We start from the raw sequence: 16,467 nt of genomic DNA on the forward strand, positions 1-16,467 counted from the left end.
GCTCGGGAGAGTCTCTGGGAACAGGCCCAGATGGCCTCAGGGCCGTTTCTCTGTCCCCCGTGGACGCAGCTTCACCTGGGGGCACCTGGCGAGGCACGCGGGGTGGGCAGTCGGGCCTGTGCCGTCACTGGCTTCACTTTCCAGGGGGGATGGTGCTCCAGAGCCTCCTGGTCCGTGGGAATCCCTGGGGTCTCCCCACAGGGCCCAGGGGGCCAGCATTGACCGCGGCTGGGCCAGGCATCGGGAGACCCCGGCTCTGCCAAGACCTCCCCAGGGCCTTGAGGGTTTGGGGCAGAGGGCTGGGTCCTGTGTCTGCAGCCTGGAAAGCAGCCGGCCTCAGCTGGCAGAGTGTGACGCTCTGACCAGGAGCCACGGTGCACGAGGGCCTGAGCCCTGGTTTCCACTTAAGTGACTCTGCTATTCAAGTGAGAATTTTCATTGAAAAGTTGCTTAAAATCCATCATCTCTGGAAGCAACTGGGGCCTGGAGCCAGAGGTTTCTGTGCAAGTTGTTTGAGGTGAGCTGACGGGTGACGGCCTGGACACCCACATCAAGATTTGAAAATCTGTGTGGGCAGCGAAAACGCAGATCGCAGCCCAGCAGAGACGCCTCACCTCCCAGATCACAAAGGCCCCTGCCTCCTGCTCTCTCTCAGGGCCCCCACGCACTCCCCGTGCTCTGCAGACCTCATCCCAAATGCCTGGGGCCCCACAGCTCTGGAGCGGCCAAGCCAGCCTTTTGGTGGCCCCCTTAGCTTCCACACTCCCCAGGCTCAGCTGAGCCCGAGGTTTTGACGGACAAGGTGTGCGGAGAGCGGATCCCAACCCTGCTTTCCCCATAGCATCAGCCTGGGCTGGCAGCCTTCTCCAGCCAGCAAACTTGTACTCTTCTGTCAAAACCCTGCCCTATCATTTCCCGCTGCGTCCCTTCCACTCCCCACTCTGTCCCCTGGTTCAGTGGGGCCAGACAGAGAAGTATGGAATGGGCAGGGAGCAGCGGGGCAGAGGCCTGTCCGGGCAGGTGGCATGCACAAAGGAGACGGGGTCACCCCCACCTCCGCACCGGCTCCGAGCCCCGGGATGGGTCTCCTTCCTCCCCGCGTCCCAGCATCCAGCCTGGAGCCCCGGCCTGCACAGGCCCTCACGCGTGCACATGCCGAGCAGCTGTGACCACAAGCCTCCTGCCGTTCTCCTCATCTGTAAATAGGTGAGGAGGAGACCGCACCGTGGCCACGTACAGCCCAGACCCTGCGATGCAGCCACACCTCGTCCTCACTGATGCACCACTTCCAGCCTCTGAGACTCGACAGGACTCCTAGGTCACCAGTAAGGCAGTGACCCGGCCGGGTCCCAAAGCAAATCCACGACCCACGTGGTGCCCAAGCCCAGTCTTCCCAGCCACACGGCAAGGCTGCAGTGGTCTCTCCTGAGTCCCTTGGACGACACTCCAGAACCGGACCCTCTTGCATCCCCGTCCAATTGCAGAGCAGACACACACACCCCTGCTGACCCCGTGGGCAGCCTGAGATTGAGGGGGTGGGACTGCACAGGGACTCAGCTGACCAGCCAGGGATGCCCTATACTGGGCCGAATGGGGGAGCCCAAAGCCACGTCCACCAGGAGCCTCAGGAGAGAACCATACTTGCACACAAACGAACGTATTTACAGAACAGAAACAGACTCACAGACAGAAAACAAACCTATGGTCACCAGGGGAAAGGGAGTGGGCAGGGATGAGTCGGGAGTTTGAGACTTGCAGGCACTAACTGCTACATATAAAGCAGAGGAACAACGAGGCCCTCCCGCACAGCACAGGGAACTGCGCTCAGCATCTTGTGATAGCCCATGAGGAAAGAGAATGTGAAAAGGAATAAATATATATATTTACCTACAACTGTATCACTATGCTGCACACCAGCAATTAACATAACTCTGTAAACTGACTATACTTCAATTAAAAAGAAAAAGAAAGAAAGTCTTTGCAGACGTAATTATAGTGAAGACTGAACTGAGGCCATACTGGACTAAGGTGGGCCCTAAATCCAAAGGGAGTGTCCTTGTAAGAGAGAAAAGGCCGGAGGCACAGAGGAGAAGCCGTGTGAGGATGGAGCAGAGGCTACAACGATATGGCCACAAGCCAAGGACACCACGGGCCCCCCGGGGCTGGAAGAGGCAGGAAGGACCGTGGCCCAGGGACACTGGCTTGGATGCTGGCCTCCAAAACTGAGAAAGAACTAAATTTCTGTTGTTTGATGCCACCAACTTTGAGATCCGTGGTTACAACAGCCCCAGGACGCTCACACTGACCCCTTCACCCTCCATCCACACCGCAGCACGTCCGAGCGCTGACCAGGGCCCCCACCCGTCCTCAGCTTCGCCATCCAGCAAAGGTATCGACAGAGTGGGAGCTAAAGGCCTCTCCAGCTGAGGGTCCGGGGCAGCCCTCCAGACAGGGAGCCATGCGAACCCCAGCAGGAGCTGTGGGCGCTGAGATATGGGAGGGCTGTGTCCACGCAGGACACCCAGCCTTGGGCTCTGAGATGACGGGCCCTTGAGACCCTGGACCTCGTGAATGGAAGGCACAGCCAGAGTCTAACACTAGAGCAAGGAGAGGCCACAGAGTGCCAAAGCGCTCACCTGCCCAGAGCCTCTCTCCAGACACTCACGGAAATCCCACCGGGTCCCGTCATCGGGGGGACGGGTGGGGGAACCTGCTGTTCATCATGTTCCAGATGACGTTCCTCCTGACAAGACCTGCACGAGGCCCCACAGCAGTGCCCCCGACAGCCAGTCTCCTGCCTTCCCCCGAAGGCTGGCGTCCTTCCTGGTCCTTCCGCCCCACGTCCAACCTGCCTGACTCCCTGACCCACCAGAGGTCAGGCTCCCGCCACCATGGCCAGCCCCAGCTCTGAATACAAACAATGGGACTTTAATGCAAACTCCTCCCCAGAGCCAGCTCCCTCTGTGTGGGAGATGTCTCCTTCACTCCCACATGGCAAGGCTCACAGGAGCATCTGTCTGCCTTGTCTGAGGACCAAGGCTGCATTAATGGAAGTATAACCTCCAAAAAGAAGGAGGTGACTGTCCTCTGCACTCGGTGCTGATCATACTGTACTCAGATACTACACCACCCTTCATCCGTGTTGAGCTGCTCAGATCTTGCCACTAGAATTCCTTGACGGTTTCCCCTGTCCTCATTAAAAAAAAAACTAAATCCCTATCTTGGCCTACCAAAGCCCGCAGAACCTTGCAACTGCTCCTTGGAGAACCTTCACTTTGTGCCCTTAATCCTGCTCCTCTGGCCTCTGCCAGTTCCCAAAATAGTCAGAGCTCCAATCTCTGGCCAGGGCCTTGCCCTCTGCTTCTGCTGCCCCCAGCTCTCCAGAGGCGGTCTCTTCTCACCTGGGTCCTTGGGGGTCCCTATCCTCTGATGCATACCAGCCCCCTCCCCACCTCGCTGGTCCCCCTCCCCGTCTCTCAGCCACTATCACAGCTCATGAGAAGTCTTTTGTCTGTGGACTTGTTTCCCAGGAAGAGCAGAGCCTGCTCTGTTCACCACGGTGTCCTTGGCCCAGAGCTCAGGAGCCACACAGAACAGGCATCATAAATGCTGGTGGAATTGGTGAGCCAGCGGATGTCAGGGCCTTCGAGGACTCAAGGATTGAAATAAAACTAGAAATAAAAAGGGAAGTGCCACTGTTTCCGATCACCAAGACATGGAAGTAACCTAAATGTCCACTGACAGATGACTGGATAAAGACATTGTGGTGTACATGTACAATGGACTACTACTCAGCGAAGAAAAAGAATAAAATAGTGCCATTTGCAGCAACATGGATGGACCTGGAGATCGTCATTCTAAGTAAAACAAGCCAGAAAGAGAAAGAAAATTACCATGTAATATGAATTATATGAGGAGTTAAAAAAAAAAAGACACAAGTGAACTTATTTACTGGACAGAAACAGACTCAGAGACATAGAAAACAAACTTATGATTACCAGGGGGGAAAGGGAGTGGGAAGGGATAAACTGGGAGTTCAAGATTTGCAAGTACTAAACTATATATAAAATAGATAAATAAGTTTCTACGGTATATATTTAGTATCTTACAGTAACCCATCATGAAAAAGGACATGAAAATGAATAGATGTATGTACATGTGTGACTGAAACACTGTGCTGTACACCAGAAACTGACACAACATTGTAAACTGACTATATTTCAATTTAAAAAAGGGAGGCGACAGAAAAGGTGGACACTGGGATGGACACAGTGATTTTGGCAAATGAGCTCTGATGAAATACAGCCACCCCCGCTCCCAAAGGGACCCCGACAAGAGGGCTGAGCCCCCGACGCCTGGCTGGACGGTGACTGTCAGCAGAGCTCCTGGTGCCAGGATGCACTCCGCTCACCGCAATGCTCAAAGGTGGAAAGGAGACCCGGGGGCAGGTCAGCCCAAGGTTGTGTACAGAGGATGGCACTGGGCCTAAAGCACACTGGACCGCGGGACGGGACGGGCAGCCGAGCCCGTGTGCCGGGGAGGTGGAGGGTCCCGGGGGCAGGCAGGCCGTCCATCTGTGCCATTCCTGCCCTCCAGCCTGGTCACCGGGCCTCAGAGCCAGTCCGGCTTCAGCCTTGTGTCCCACCCGCACCCCACAGCCAAGGAGCAGCACTCAAGAGGGGCTGGAAAGTGTCCGCCATGCCCGCCACCTGGGCGAGGGTGAATCTGACGGCAGCTCGAGTCCACCAGCCGGGCTCCATGGGCCCGCCTGGCCCGTGGGCTCGCAGCCAGGGGAGAGGAAAACCTCACCGGGGGCAGATGGCAGGCTAGGGAGCCAGCCTGACGCCCAGCCCCACCCGCATCCCCACCCCTGGGGCCGCTGGCACGCGCCCACCTGCTGCTGCCACCTGTCCGCGGGCACTGCTGGCTCCCTCATGGCCCCAGGAGCTCCCCGACCACGGCCCCTTAGGGAGCAGGCTTGAGGAACTGTGCCTGCTCCGGGGGACACAGCTCCTTGCCTGGGGCTTCAGGACACCTGGGGAGAGCACCTGAGAACCCGGCCCCTGGGCAGGGAGGGCTGTGAGCTGAGCTGAGCTGAGGGACCTGGTGGGCAGTGTAGGGGGCGCTCCTGCAGAGGAGGACGGGATGGAGCCACGGCCCCACCAGCCCCCGGGGGGCCTCCTCCAGCTCCCAGGACCCCGACCCCCCATCAGACCCCAGGAATCGGTATTTTTAACAAGCTCTCAGGTGGCTCTGCTGAGCAGCCAGGCAGAGGAACCACCGAAGGGAGAACCTTCCAGCTCCTTCAGAGATTCTACAAGGGACAGAAAGCGAGGTGCCATCTCCTGATGGATCCCTTGAGACGCCAGCCGCTGAACCCACCATCTCCCCCCCGCCCCCTGCAACACCGGCATCTTGCGAGCACTCTGCGTAGACTGGCTTCATCCCCGTCAGCAGCCCAGTCTCGGAGAACCAGCTGCTGGGGTGTGAGAGAGGGAAGCAGGGGCCAAGGCCTCCATTGGGACAGCAGAGCCAGCCTGACAGCTGTCCCCTCACACCTGGTCGGAAGCTTCCAGAATCCCAGTCCTCCCCCACCAGGCTCCAGCAAGACATTGTGGAGAACAGAAGGCTGGCTCGGCACCCCTGCCATCAACTCGGGGGACAGAGGGGCTGGTTTAAGGCGAAGAATCACATAGACTAACGGAGACCACAAAACAGCAATGCAGTTTAAAAAAAAAAAAAAAAAAGTCCCTGCAGTGGTTCCCAGGAGCTGTCACCCTCCTGCGTCAACAGTGTGATTCTGGACGAGGGTCCCACTCACTCGCGGGCACAGTTACCAGGGCTGACCTTCTGGCGGGATGGAGGCTGGGCCCTCTCCTCATCTAGACTCAGCCTGACCACCTGGGCACCAGCTGGGGGTGGGGGATCACCTGGGATTCTGACGAGATCATCTTCAGCCCCTCAGGCTCCACGGACATTTGCCCCAAAGCTGCCGGGAGCCGGACGAGACTAGGGCTCTGTGCATCACGGCCCCAGAACCACTGTCCCCCTATGTCCAGGGCTGAAGCCGATTTCTGCCAGGACAGCTGCACATCCACAGCTGCCGCGTGCAGCCCGGCCTGGACACCCAGGTCCGGCCCCTCCGCCCGCCAGGCCTTCGCTGGGTGTGGACCGGCGTGCTCACAGCCCAGGACTGCCCTCTGTGCACCCTCACAGCACAGAGTGGCACAGACACCATCCTTGTCCCTGACCGACCGACGAAGAAGCCAGGGTGCAGTGTCACCCACGGGCAAGGAAGAGGGGCCTGGCCTCGGCCCTGAGGACCCGGAGCCTGGGCTCTCAGCCAGTCCCCCTGCAGCCCCGACCCCTCTCTCAGGCCTGCACAGCTGCTCCATGCCACCCCCAACCCGGGCCCAGCACTCAGGGACAGACTGTCCCAGAGCCCAGTGTCCCCGGGGCCTGGAGCGCAGCAGGGGCACCGTGATGGCTCGATGCCCATCAGCTACCGAGACCCCCAGGAATAGAGGTGGAGGGGCTGCGGGACCCCCGAGCGGCCCCTCCCATCCAGGCTGTGAGGGCAGTTTACAAGTGAGGACGGGGTGGCGGGCGCCGCCCCCACCTCAGACACCACCACACGCCGTAAACTGGGTGAAGTGGCCCTGCCAGCTCTGCCCCGACCCCGGGGCAGAACCAAAGGGACGCCTGGAAGCTCCTGAGGCCCTGCAGACAGGGAGGGCGGCAGGGCAGGCCTGCCACTCACCTTTCCTTGAAGTCCAGGAAGACCTTGGCCAGAGTGCTGCCCCCCGCCATCATGGACACGTCGATGGCCCTCAGGAAACTGTGATGCACCTTAATGACATCCTGGGACGGAAAAGCAGTAGGTGCGTGAACAGGCACGGGGGCTGGGAGGGCACACACGCTCTTCAGTCACACTCATCCAGATCTGTTGTTCTGATTAAGGATGTCACGCGAGCGGCCAGGCAGAGGGTGCACCCTCCACAGAAACGCCCTGTGCTGTTCACTAGAAGGTGCTTGGTGATGGGCGTGCACGGAGCCCTGAGCTCATGGAAGCCCCACCGCAGTCTGAGAGCAGCCGTCTGCAGCCCGCATCAGCCTGTCCAGACATGTGGTACCCGACCCCAGGCAGGCTCTGGTGCCAGAAAGGGACAGTGTCCCCAGCCAGCATCCTGGGGACCCGCCCGCTGTGCGAGGGAGTGAAGGGGCCACGGTGGGGCCCAGGCCCACAGGCTCAGAGGGATGAAGTCTCCCCACCGAGGAGTCAGGGCATCAGCCCCGGAGAAGTGTGTCCCACTTACAGAGCAGGCGGATGAACGCAGGCAACCCCACGGCCCCCCAGTCCCCCACCTGGGCCCCCATTCTGCCTATGGTCATTTTTGCCACTGTTCATGGCAGGATGAACCCCAGGTCGGGAGCACAGAGGGCATGAAAATCCAGGGTCTGCATCAGCCTCGCCAGGAGGTGAGCAGCGCCCACCCCCGGAGCTGATGAGGGGCCGGGGAGCCACGGAGGCTGCCACACCAGCTGCTGGCATCCTGCAGGGAGCAGGGCCAGGGCCCCCAGGGGAAGCCCAGCCACGTGCAGCCGCCCTGCTCTGCCGACCGCGCCACGGGGGGCCTCCTCACAAGGACTCGCTGTCCCGTGTCCGTGCTTAGGCTCCGCAGAGCAGCACAGGGCTAGGTCTCTGCCCAGCGAGGTGAGGCGGGCACATTTCTCTCTGGCTGCTGACAAAAGCTCACGCTTTCTCCAGGGTGAGTGCGTCTGAGATGTGCCGCCAGCACAGGCAGCGGGCGGGGGAAGCGCCCAGAAACTCCCATCTCCTAAAACCAAAGACTCTGGAGGGAAGGGTGGCCGCTCTCTTCCCATCTGTCGGCCCCCAAAACACCCTTTAGCCAGGACCAATCATGCAACTGGCAAGAACCAGCCCTCCCGGACCCCCAGGGATCAGCCCTCGGGGACCCCTGGGGATGGTCAGGCTGGAGCTGGCCTGAAGCCCCAGCAGCTCAGGAACCACAGCCTGCACGCGGCAAGCTGGGGTGGGGGGCCCCTCACCTCCAGGTTGATGAAGACGGCTGCCATGTCCGCCGGGCTCAGCACCAGCCTCAGGGGGGTCATGTAGTTCTGGAAGAGAGAACCCCATCACTGCCGTCTCGCCCTAGGGGACACCAATCACCTTCCAGGCCACAGTCCCCAGTGGGAGGGGCTCCAACACCCTCCGAGCAGACGGGTGACCGGCAGGCAGCATCCCGTGGTGCCGCAGTTCCCCCGTCAAGGGTCGCCGGACTGGGCTCCCCGCAGGACAGCTCCTCAGCCCGGCACACAGCTCAGTGCTGACCGGAGAGCGCGTGCCTTCTGGGGAGATCCGAGCACCACTCTGCAGGGCGAGCGCAGTGCGGGACGTGCGGGCCCGGGTGGGATCCGGCCTGAGCATCCAGGCAAGCACACACCCCACCGGGGGGGCAGGCTGCATGGAGGGCCCCGCGCACGAGCCACTGGACCTCAACCCTACAGAACCCTGGCTGGGCTTTGCCGTTGCTGCTGGGGCTCCCCGGGAGGAGGGGGCATCTCCCAGGGGTCTACCTTAGGATGGAGACAGGGCCACGATGCCCACTAGTTCCCGAGTCTGCACTCCGGAGTGTACCCCTAAGCCTGCCATCAGAAGAGGCGCTGCCCAGCCCCGTAAGCCCCCAGTGGCGGGGGCGCTTCTGCCCGAGGCTCTGAGCCCAAACTCGGACGAGGTGCCCACACGTGGAGCTCAGCCCCTGCCCCGGAAGCCCCTGCAGGAACCCTCCCCTCTCTCTGCCCCTTCTCCGGCAGGGTCCTGCCCCCTGGACCGATCCTGGGCCGCCGTGCGGGCACTGGCCTGTCCGGCTCGGTTTCCTCACCTGTGACATGGGGACAGCAGTGTCCCCTGGGGTGGTTAGGGGAGGATTACAAACGTGGTTATCCCCAAGAGTGCCCAGCATACCACACGCCCCGAGCTCAACCCCCGACGTGCACTGTGCCCGCCACGGGCCGCGCCTGCCCTCCAAGGCCGTGTTCCAGGGGTGGAGACAGTTTTTCTGCCACGGGACTCGGGCTGTGTAGAGCCTGCAGGGCCCTGGAAGGAGCTGACCTGGGAGCCGGACTGGAAGGAGAGGGTCTGCTGGGGGAGGGGTGGGCAGGGTGCAGCTGGGATGACGTGTCTGCAGAAAGGCTGAAGGGCGGGGGCCTGAAGGGCGAGGGTTGGGTGGGGCAGGAGGAGGGGAAAGGTCAGAGACCTGGGGCCAAGGGGCATCTTAGGACTCCTGGCTGGAGGCTCCACAGGGCCCTAAACAGTGGGGACCCCTTTGGTATCCCCATCACGGCCACAGGTGGCCCTGCACTGTAACCCGGGCTAGGCAGGAAGGTTCTACCTCAAGAACGATCCTGCTTCCTTCACCCCAGTAAGCACTAGCAGCTGGCAGTGAGGACGCCCAAGTGACAGGGAAATGGCATCAAGCCAGCGCCCACTGGAGGCCAGGATGGGGCAGGGGAGGAGGCCCACCTGTGGTCCTGCAGGAACTGGGCAGGCCGGCGGGGAGACAGCACTGACCAGCCATTCAGGGGAATGCAGGGTCAGCCACGGGGGTTCCAAAGACTCATGTCATCGGGCCCAACAATGTCCCAGGTGCAGGCCACTCACAGCCACCTACAGGGGGCACTGCTGTCTCCCACTTACAGAGGGGAGGCCGGGTGCAGAGCGCCCAGCTGAGAAGATATGTATAAGGAGCTTAGCTCAGGGCTTGGCCTGGCTGAGAGTATACAGAAGGCGCTTAGCTCTGGGTGAGGGCGTAAACATAAAGAAATGAGCCGTAATGACGCTGGGTTTAGGCTGGAAAGAACTGCAGAGACCCGCTCAGGACAGTCCAGAGCTGGAGCTGAGGCTGAGGGACGGGAGGTGGGACCCCGGCCGACGTGGCGGCCGACACGGAAACTGACCCGCATGGAGCTTGCGGGGAGGGCAGAGGGCAGAGGAAAGGTGAGGGCGACCTCCTTTTTGGCTACGAAACCGAGAGGGCCACTGCGCGCCCCCTCCACCACCGTCGCCCCTGCCTGGAGAAGACAGCACCCCCGGGAGATGGGGACCCGGTGGCTGCGAGGTGGCGGCCGAGGCCCATGCCCACCTTCTCAATGTCCTCCAGGGTCCGGCAGTACTTGGCCTCGGTCTCCTGAATCTCCAGCAAGCAGCAGTTCCTCTTGTCGTCCTCTGTCATTCCCATTTTCTAGAGGAAGGACACGGGACGTGAGCCAGGACCCGCCAGGCCCACCGCCTGCTGACGCCCAGGCCCGGCCGTGGGTTCGCCGAGCTGCAAGGGTGCAGCCAGGCGGGAGGCGGGACAGGCAGGCCCTTGCCTCCCTTCTGCAGCGGAGGAAACTGAGGCACGGGCAGGGAACGTGGCGTGAGCCTGGCACCCGGTGACAGTGCAGAGGACCAGCCAGAGACTTCTGAATCTCGGTCTCCACCAGACCGGCGTGAGGCCCTCAGAAGCGACCCCCTCCAGCATGTGCAGGCGGGCACATCACACCTTCCCAAGGCCCGAAGCCCGGCTCGGCCTGGGAACGCAGCACTGAGGGCCCAGGACCCCCAAAACTGTGTAAGGATGTGTGTACCAGGGTCCTGAGTTGTTTCAAAGGGGTCTGAGACCTCCCTGAAGGTGGAGGAAGGCGGCGCTGGCAGGACTTAGCCCGGCCTCCCTCCACCTGCCACTTACCTGCATGTATCTAATCTGAAAGCGTGAAGGAGGAAACAGCAGAAAGAGCCAGTTAGCAGTGCTTCTTCTTACTCACGCTGTGCTTGGGGAGGCCAGGGGGCTGCACACTTAGCCAGCGGCCCCAGAGGCCACACCACACCCTCCGCGCATCGGCCTGGCTGGGTGGGGTCGGCGGACAGCACCGGGACTGAGCACGGGGCAGCTTCCCCTTGGGTGGGGTCCGAGAGTGGCACCTGCCACCCCCTGGCTTTATCCTCCTTTGGAAACACCATCCTTCCTCGTGTCTCCCACTTAGACTGTTCAGAGAGCCCCAGACGTGAGAGGGGAGGAAATAAAACAGCTGTTTTATGTCAGAGGACCTGGTGGGCGGCCGGAGGCCCACCCTGCCTGGACAGACAGGACAGCTCGTGGGCCCAGCACCGAGCATTGGGAGCCAAAGCAGCACAGGGCAGGTGGGACGTGGGCCTGTCCCCAGCACACAGGCGGGCATCTGCCCCAGCCCCGCAGGTCCTGCCGTGTACCTTCAGGACCAGGGACAGCAGCAGGCTCTGGGGAGCAACCCCCAGGGCCTCCACAGGCCAGGCGGATGGGGTCTCTCGGGAGTCTGCACGGCTGGGGGGGGGTCCCCAAGACAGCCACCCAGGACTCTACACCACACGCCCTTGCTTGACCCGCAGGACAGCAAGGTCCCAAAGGGCCCGGGGGGTGTGGTGGCCTGTCTCAAGCTTGCTGCCAAAGACAGAAGGCTGGCCTTTCAGGGCAGCTCCAGGGAGGCTAAGCAGGGCCGCCTGCAGCCGGGCACCAGCCTGGCCTTCCAGCCCACGTGGCCCACTCCCCTGGAAGGCTCGGGAGCAGGGCTGCCCACTGCAAGGCTGCCCGGGAGAGGGCAGACCAGGGGTCACAGACCCACAGCTGCCTCCGGAGCGAGATCCCTAGCACCTATGGAGAAGAAAACCCCCTTCAGACGCATGAGAGGCCACATGAGAAAACCGTCCTTGACGGCAGAGTCTGGAGGCTGTGAGCCGCCATCCAACACCCCTGCCCCTCTCCCGGCAGGGGGGGCCCCTCTGAAAGGCCTGTGGGAGCTGTCTCCCAGAATTCTGCTTCTCCATCCCCAGCTGGTTACTCCCACACCAACGGAAAACACTGAAATTTGCTTTCTGAGAAATTTCTCCCATTTCTTGGGTGAAAACAAATGGTACCAAAAGCCTCTGCAGTTGGCAAGCGGCATCTCGGCCGCCCCCAGGAGCCTGGGGGTGTGAGGGGGCTGTGGCCCGCCCCACCAGGTCCCCGCCCCCCATCCTGGCCCCGCAGGGCCACCCCCTCTCCCCCCCCCCCCCCCGCTCGGCAGCTGTGGGCGACACAATGGAGCTGCAGCAGACGGGCGTCCGAGAGACGATTAGCCAGCGCCCGTTGGGAAGAAGCACCCGCTCCTGAAAGACGCGCAGCTGGCTAACCGAGCCGAGGGGCGGCTCGCCGCTCCCTGCACAAAGGGGCGGAGGGGTGCGTGCTGCTGAGACCAGCAGAAGTCACTGCCTGGGCTCCCTGGGCAGGACCACGAGCCCCGCGCGCCCTTCAGAGACTTCCACGGCCACGCGTCTGGGGAGGTGTCGTGCCGGGGCGGTCACAGTCTCCCTAGAACATTTCAGAGGGAAGAAGGGCTCCTAGCCGACTGGCCCGAGGGGAGGACCCCCGTGGGGGCCGGGAAGGACCCGGTGCAGCTTCCTGCCAGCTCAGACGCTGGGGTCGGCGCAGAGGCTGTGACGGCGGCACGGGGCGGGGCGCGGCGCGGGGCGGGCGGGGCGCGGGGTGGGCGGGGCGCGCAGGGGCTCACCATGGGCTGCTGCACCTCCACCTTGATGATGTCCTCGTAGATGTCGTCCCCTTCATCCTCGCACGGGACGCAGTCGTAGATGTCCTCCCCCACGTCGTGCTCGCTGCACAGGGGGGAAGCAGGTCGGAGGGCTGAGCGGCCGTCAGTGCCACCGTGAGCCCCTCCCTCCCTCTCGGCCTCGGTCCCCTGGTCTAAGGACAGGGCGCACCACCTGCCTCCCGGGTGTCTGTGAGTTTCACTCGGGCAGCCTGGGGAGCATATGGCGCCCTTCCTGCCGCGCTTCTAGAAGGTCCCACCGTGACCACGCCCAGCTTCTGCAGCCCTTGAGTAAATGCAGGGGCCACACGCCAGGGGGGACCGGAGGTGAGACACCGCCCTGGGAAATCTTTGCACAGCCAGTCAACAGGCGTGCCCAGCCTGGGGCCTGCGCTCCCGTCTCCCGGGGCCCACACCTGTGACCTGGAGGCCCGAGTACTCCTGGCTCAGCCCAGGGTCCCCCAGCCCTCGCAGAGGAAGCATGAAGGTCAAAGTGCAGAGCTCACACGTGAGCATCTTCCCTTCCAGGCGATAAAGAAGCAGAGCAGAGGGGCATGAAGTTTGTGACGGGACTCACCAACCCAGCAAGGAAGCTACTGCTTAATTTGTAGTTCAGTAATAAACCTTTGTTTCAGCTCATGATCTTGCCAGCAAGTCATCCCCTCTGATCTGCAAGACTTAGGTCATCGGACACCTCCCCCAAGAGGCCTTCGGGGCTCCACCGCCCGGTCTGCGACCCGGGACTCTCCCTGACACTCCTGTACGAAGTGCACCCCTCTCACCGCTTCTGCACCTGCTCTGTAAGTGCCCGTGGATAAGCCTGCCTCCTCCCCAGGCGAAACCCCGCTTCTTAATCCCGCTGACCTCCACGCCTGACCCAAGGAGGTACTCGGTAAACATTTCACCGAATCAGCGCACGAGCCGACCGAACCACCCACCAGTTCCCGCGGGGCCGGCACAAACCGCCCCCCATGCCGTGAGGGTCACTCTGGCCTGGGGCTAAGGGACGGGAGCCACACTGGGCCCGGGGCGGCCAGCAGTTCAGTCTGCCGTGGGGTCCGTCCTCAGCGCAGCTGTGCTCCAGGCCAGCTCACCCTGGAGGCCCGTGCCAGTCCCACGCATCTCTCTGTGCGAGGACACACCCCACGGCCTGGCCCGGAGCAGGCCCGGCACAGTTCCCTTCCGAAAGGCGTCAGAATGAGGTGGAGCAGCCCCCTCCCCACCGGCAGAGCCGGAGTCCCAGGGACGGGGAGGGTCGGAGGCCAGGGCAGAAATGACACCACCCTCTCTTAGGAATGGGTTCCTGGCCCCACCCCACACCCAGCTTTTGAATATTAACTGTCATTCTATAGGCTGGGGCGGGCGGGGTGGGTGGGAAGAGAGCGCTGAAAATCTAGCGGACAGGGAGGGCATGTTGTATTCAAGGAAGGCCTTCCCGGCCGGAGGGGTCTGGTCTCCCCAGAGCGCCCTGGACGCCTCCGCGTGGGACCGAGCTGCAGTGGGGCTGTGGGCAGGTACATCTGGACTTCTCTCTGGGCGGTTCCAGGGCTGGGCCAGCTCCCATCTTGGTGAGACCTCCACAGGCGGCTGATGAGCGAGGGGCTGCTTTGGGGTCCTTCCCTCTACGCTCTACAGCCACTCCAGGTGTGAGGAAGCCAAAAGCTGGCCAGAGGACAAAGCCAGGTCACATTGTGCCGGACCAGCCGCCGGACCCCTGTAACTACGATGTGACAGCCGCCCACCCACTGACGAGACACTTCGGACCCCAATGCACGTGTCAGGCACCGGAAAACACGTCTGCCTTTCAACCTCACAGACCCTTGGCGGTGGAGAGCACCGGCCGTCTCAGATGAAAGTCGCACCGAGGCCCCAGCAGCTACCAGGAGAGGTGAGGGGAGCTCAGTCAGGCTGGTCCTCACCCTCTCCCGTCCGCCCTCCACCGCAGGATGAGCATGTGGATGTCGGCAGTCCTGAGAACGCATCCTGGGGTGCAAATCAGTACCCAGACGGTGACAGAGCCTCCCTGCTCCCGCTGGAACCAACAAGAAGGCAAGGAGGAGCATCTGCAACTCCTGGATTTGCTCATTCCCCGTCTCGGAGGTCCGTCCCCCAAGGCAGGCCTGGGGAACGGTCACTTATGTTGACACAAACCACCCCCGCCTCTCCAGATGCTGTCCCCAAAGGAAACAGCTCCCGCAGCTCTGCCCACCAGGTTCCTGGGGTCCAGGCAAGTCCCTGCAGGGGTCCCTTCCACTGGGTTTCAGACACCCCGGATTTCTGTCTTGCAGCCAAGCGAGGCTGGTGACAGAGGCCCCATCGAGGATCCCGACAGCGTGGAACAGAGGGGAGACAGGGAAGCTCCTGGGCTGCTAACCTAGACACCCCGAAGGCACATCAGGCTGTTCGTAAGGTACGGAGACAGACATCGGCTTTGCTCTGATGGGCTGGTGGAAGGAAGGTGGTGGGGCGCATGACAGTCAAACAGTTGAAGAGCCGATGAAATGAATAAAAATGACAATGCCAGCCTGGAAAGGGTCCTCCAGGTCACCGGTGCAGCAACGGCAATCCGCCAGCCCAGGAGCCCCCGTTCTCACCCCACGTTTCGGGAAGCACCCTAGTTGATCCTAGGATTCCATCCCACCCAGCTCGGAATCCCTTTCAGCAAAGGCCTCCGTGCCGCCCCCACCACCAGGCAGCCGGAATCAGGGCCCGAGATGCAACTCGCTCATCTCCCAGAGGAACTCAGGCTCTCCGTCGTGGGGTGGGGAGGCCGGGGCGGACATGCGGGAACTGGCCACGGTCTTGCAGAAGCCGTGTTCCTGTTCCGGGGCCTCCCGGTCAGCTGGACGGGTCCCCTGCTTTCATTGGCCGAGTCCCCGATGACGTGGGCACTGAGGGCTCTTCAGAGAAATACAAGAGGCGATCTGTTGATCTTGGGGTGAGGCGGGCACCTGACCCATGAGGAGCCCGAGCAAGAGCTGCAGTATTTCTAGGAGGGAGAGGACAGCGAGGGCTGGAGGGGTCAGAAGCTTCCAGGACGGGAGGGACTTGAAAGGTGCTCGGAAGCCATGTGGACTGCAGGGTCCTAGGAAGGCGCCCTTCTACGCCTCCCTCTCTCCTGGCGCCATCCTCAGATCCTGGCACACCGACGTCTACAGAGCTCCCACTGCGTTCTAAGCACGGGGCAGAAAGCCTTCACACAGGTTTCTCACCGTGTTTTGGTGACGGTTTGCATAGACCGAGGTGCACCCTTAGGCGCACTGTTCTGACGAGGGGACAGACACACCGGTATAGTTCACACCCCGCCGCATCACAGAACATTCTCATCTCCGGAGACGCCCCCTCCTCCCGGATGCACCCCTAGTCGCCGCCCCCACCACAGCTGCTCCTCACCACAGGTCACTTCTCTCTGCTCTAGAACGTCATACCAGCCGCCACGTGCGTCATGCCACTTCCGTGTCTGGCCTCTTGCCCTCAACGTCACACCTGCGAGACCCACGCAGTTGCCTCCACTGCAGGTCATTCCTCTTTACTGCTGGCCCTAATCCATGCTATGAAGGTGCCGCAATCTGACATCCACCCTCCTCCTGAGGAGTTCTGGTCGTTCTCAGTAAAAGCTGCTATGAGCATTCCTCTTCTTTTCCTTTCAGTGGACTGAACCTCCCCCCACCCCACCCCGGGGAGCGGAATGGCCGGATCACAGGCAGGTGTGTTCAGCTTCATCAGCAACTGCCACGCGCTCTCCCAAAGCGGCCGCGGCATCTACTGCCCCCCAAGCAGCGTGCACCGGCGAGGTGTTCCTGGTCCTCCCCAGCTCTGGCTCTTCCCGGACTTTTAAATTTTAGC

At 62.0% G+C, this 16,467-nt stretch overlaps 1 protein-coding gene across 4 annotated transcripts in view; it reads right to left on the minus strand.

Annotated features, from left to right (window-relative positions):
- Positions 1-16,467, minus strand: part of VAV2 (vav guanine nucleotide exchange factor 2) — a 168,414-nt gene that overhangs the window by 29,751 nt on the left and 122,196 nt on the right. For all 4 annotated transcript variants that reach the window (XR_004319565.1, XM_032478854.1, XM_032478856.1 and 1 more), the window contains exons 5-8: positions 12,586-12,688; positions 10,164-10,262; positions 8,071-8,139; positions 6,761-6,861 (exon numbers count right to left, since the gene is read on the minus strand). Coding sequence is in view for 3 of the 4 variants with exons in the window: in XM_032478854.1 (XP_032334745.1) it covers positions 6,761-6,861; positions 8,071-8,139; positions 10,164-10,262; positions 12,586-12,688 (372 nt within the window). In the remaining variant the exon portion in view is untranslated. The remainder of the gene's footprint in view (positions 1-6,760; positions 6,862-8,070; positions 8,140-10,163; positions 10,263-12,585; positions 12,689-16,467) is intronic.

The sequence above is a fragment of the Camelus ferus genome, chromosome 4 (genome assembly GCF_009834535.1).
Source record: "Camelus ferus isolate YT-003-E chromosome 4, BCGSAC_Cfer_1.0, whole genome shotgun sequence".
NCBI classification, from domain to species: Eukaryota; Metazoa; Chordata; class Mammalia; order Artiodactyla; family Camelidae; genus Camelus; species Camelus ferus.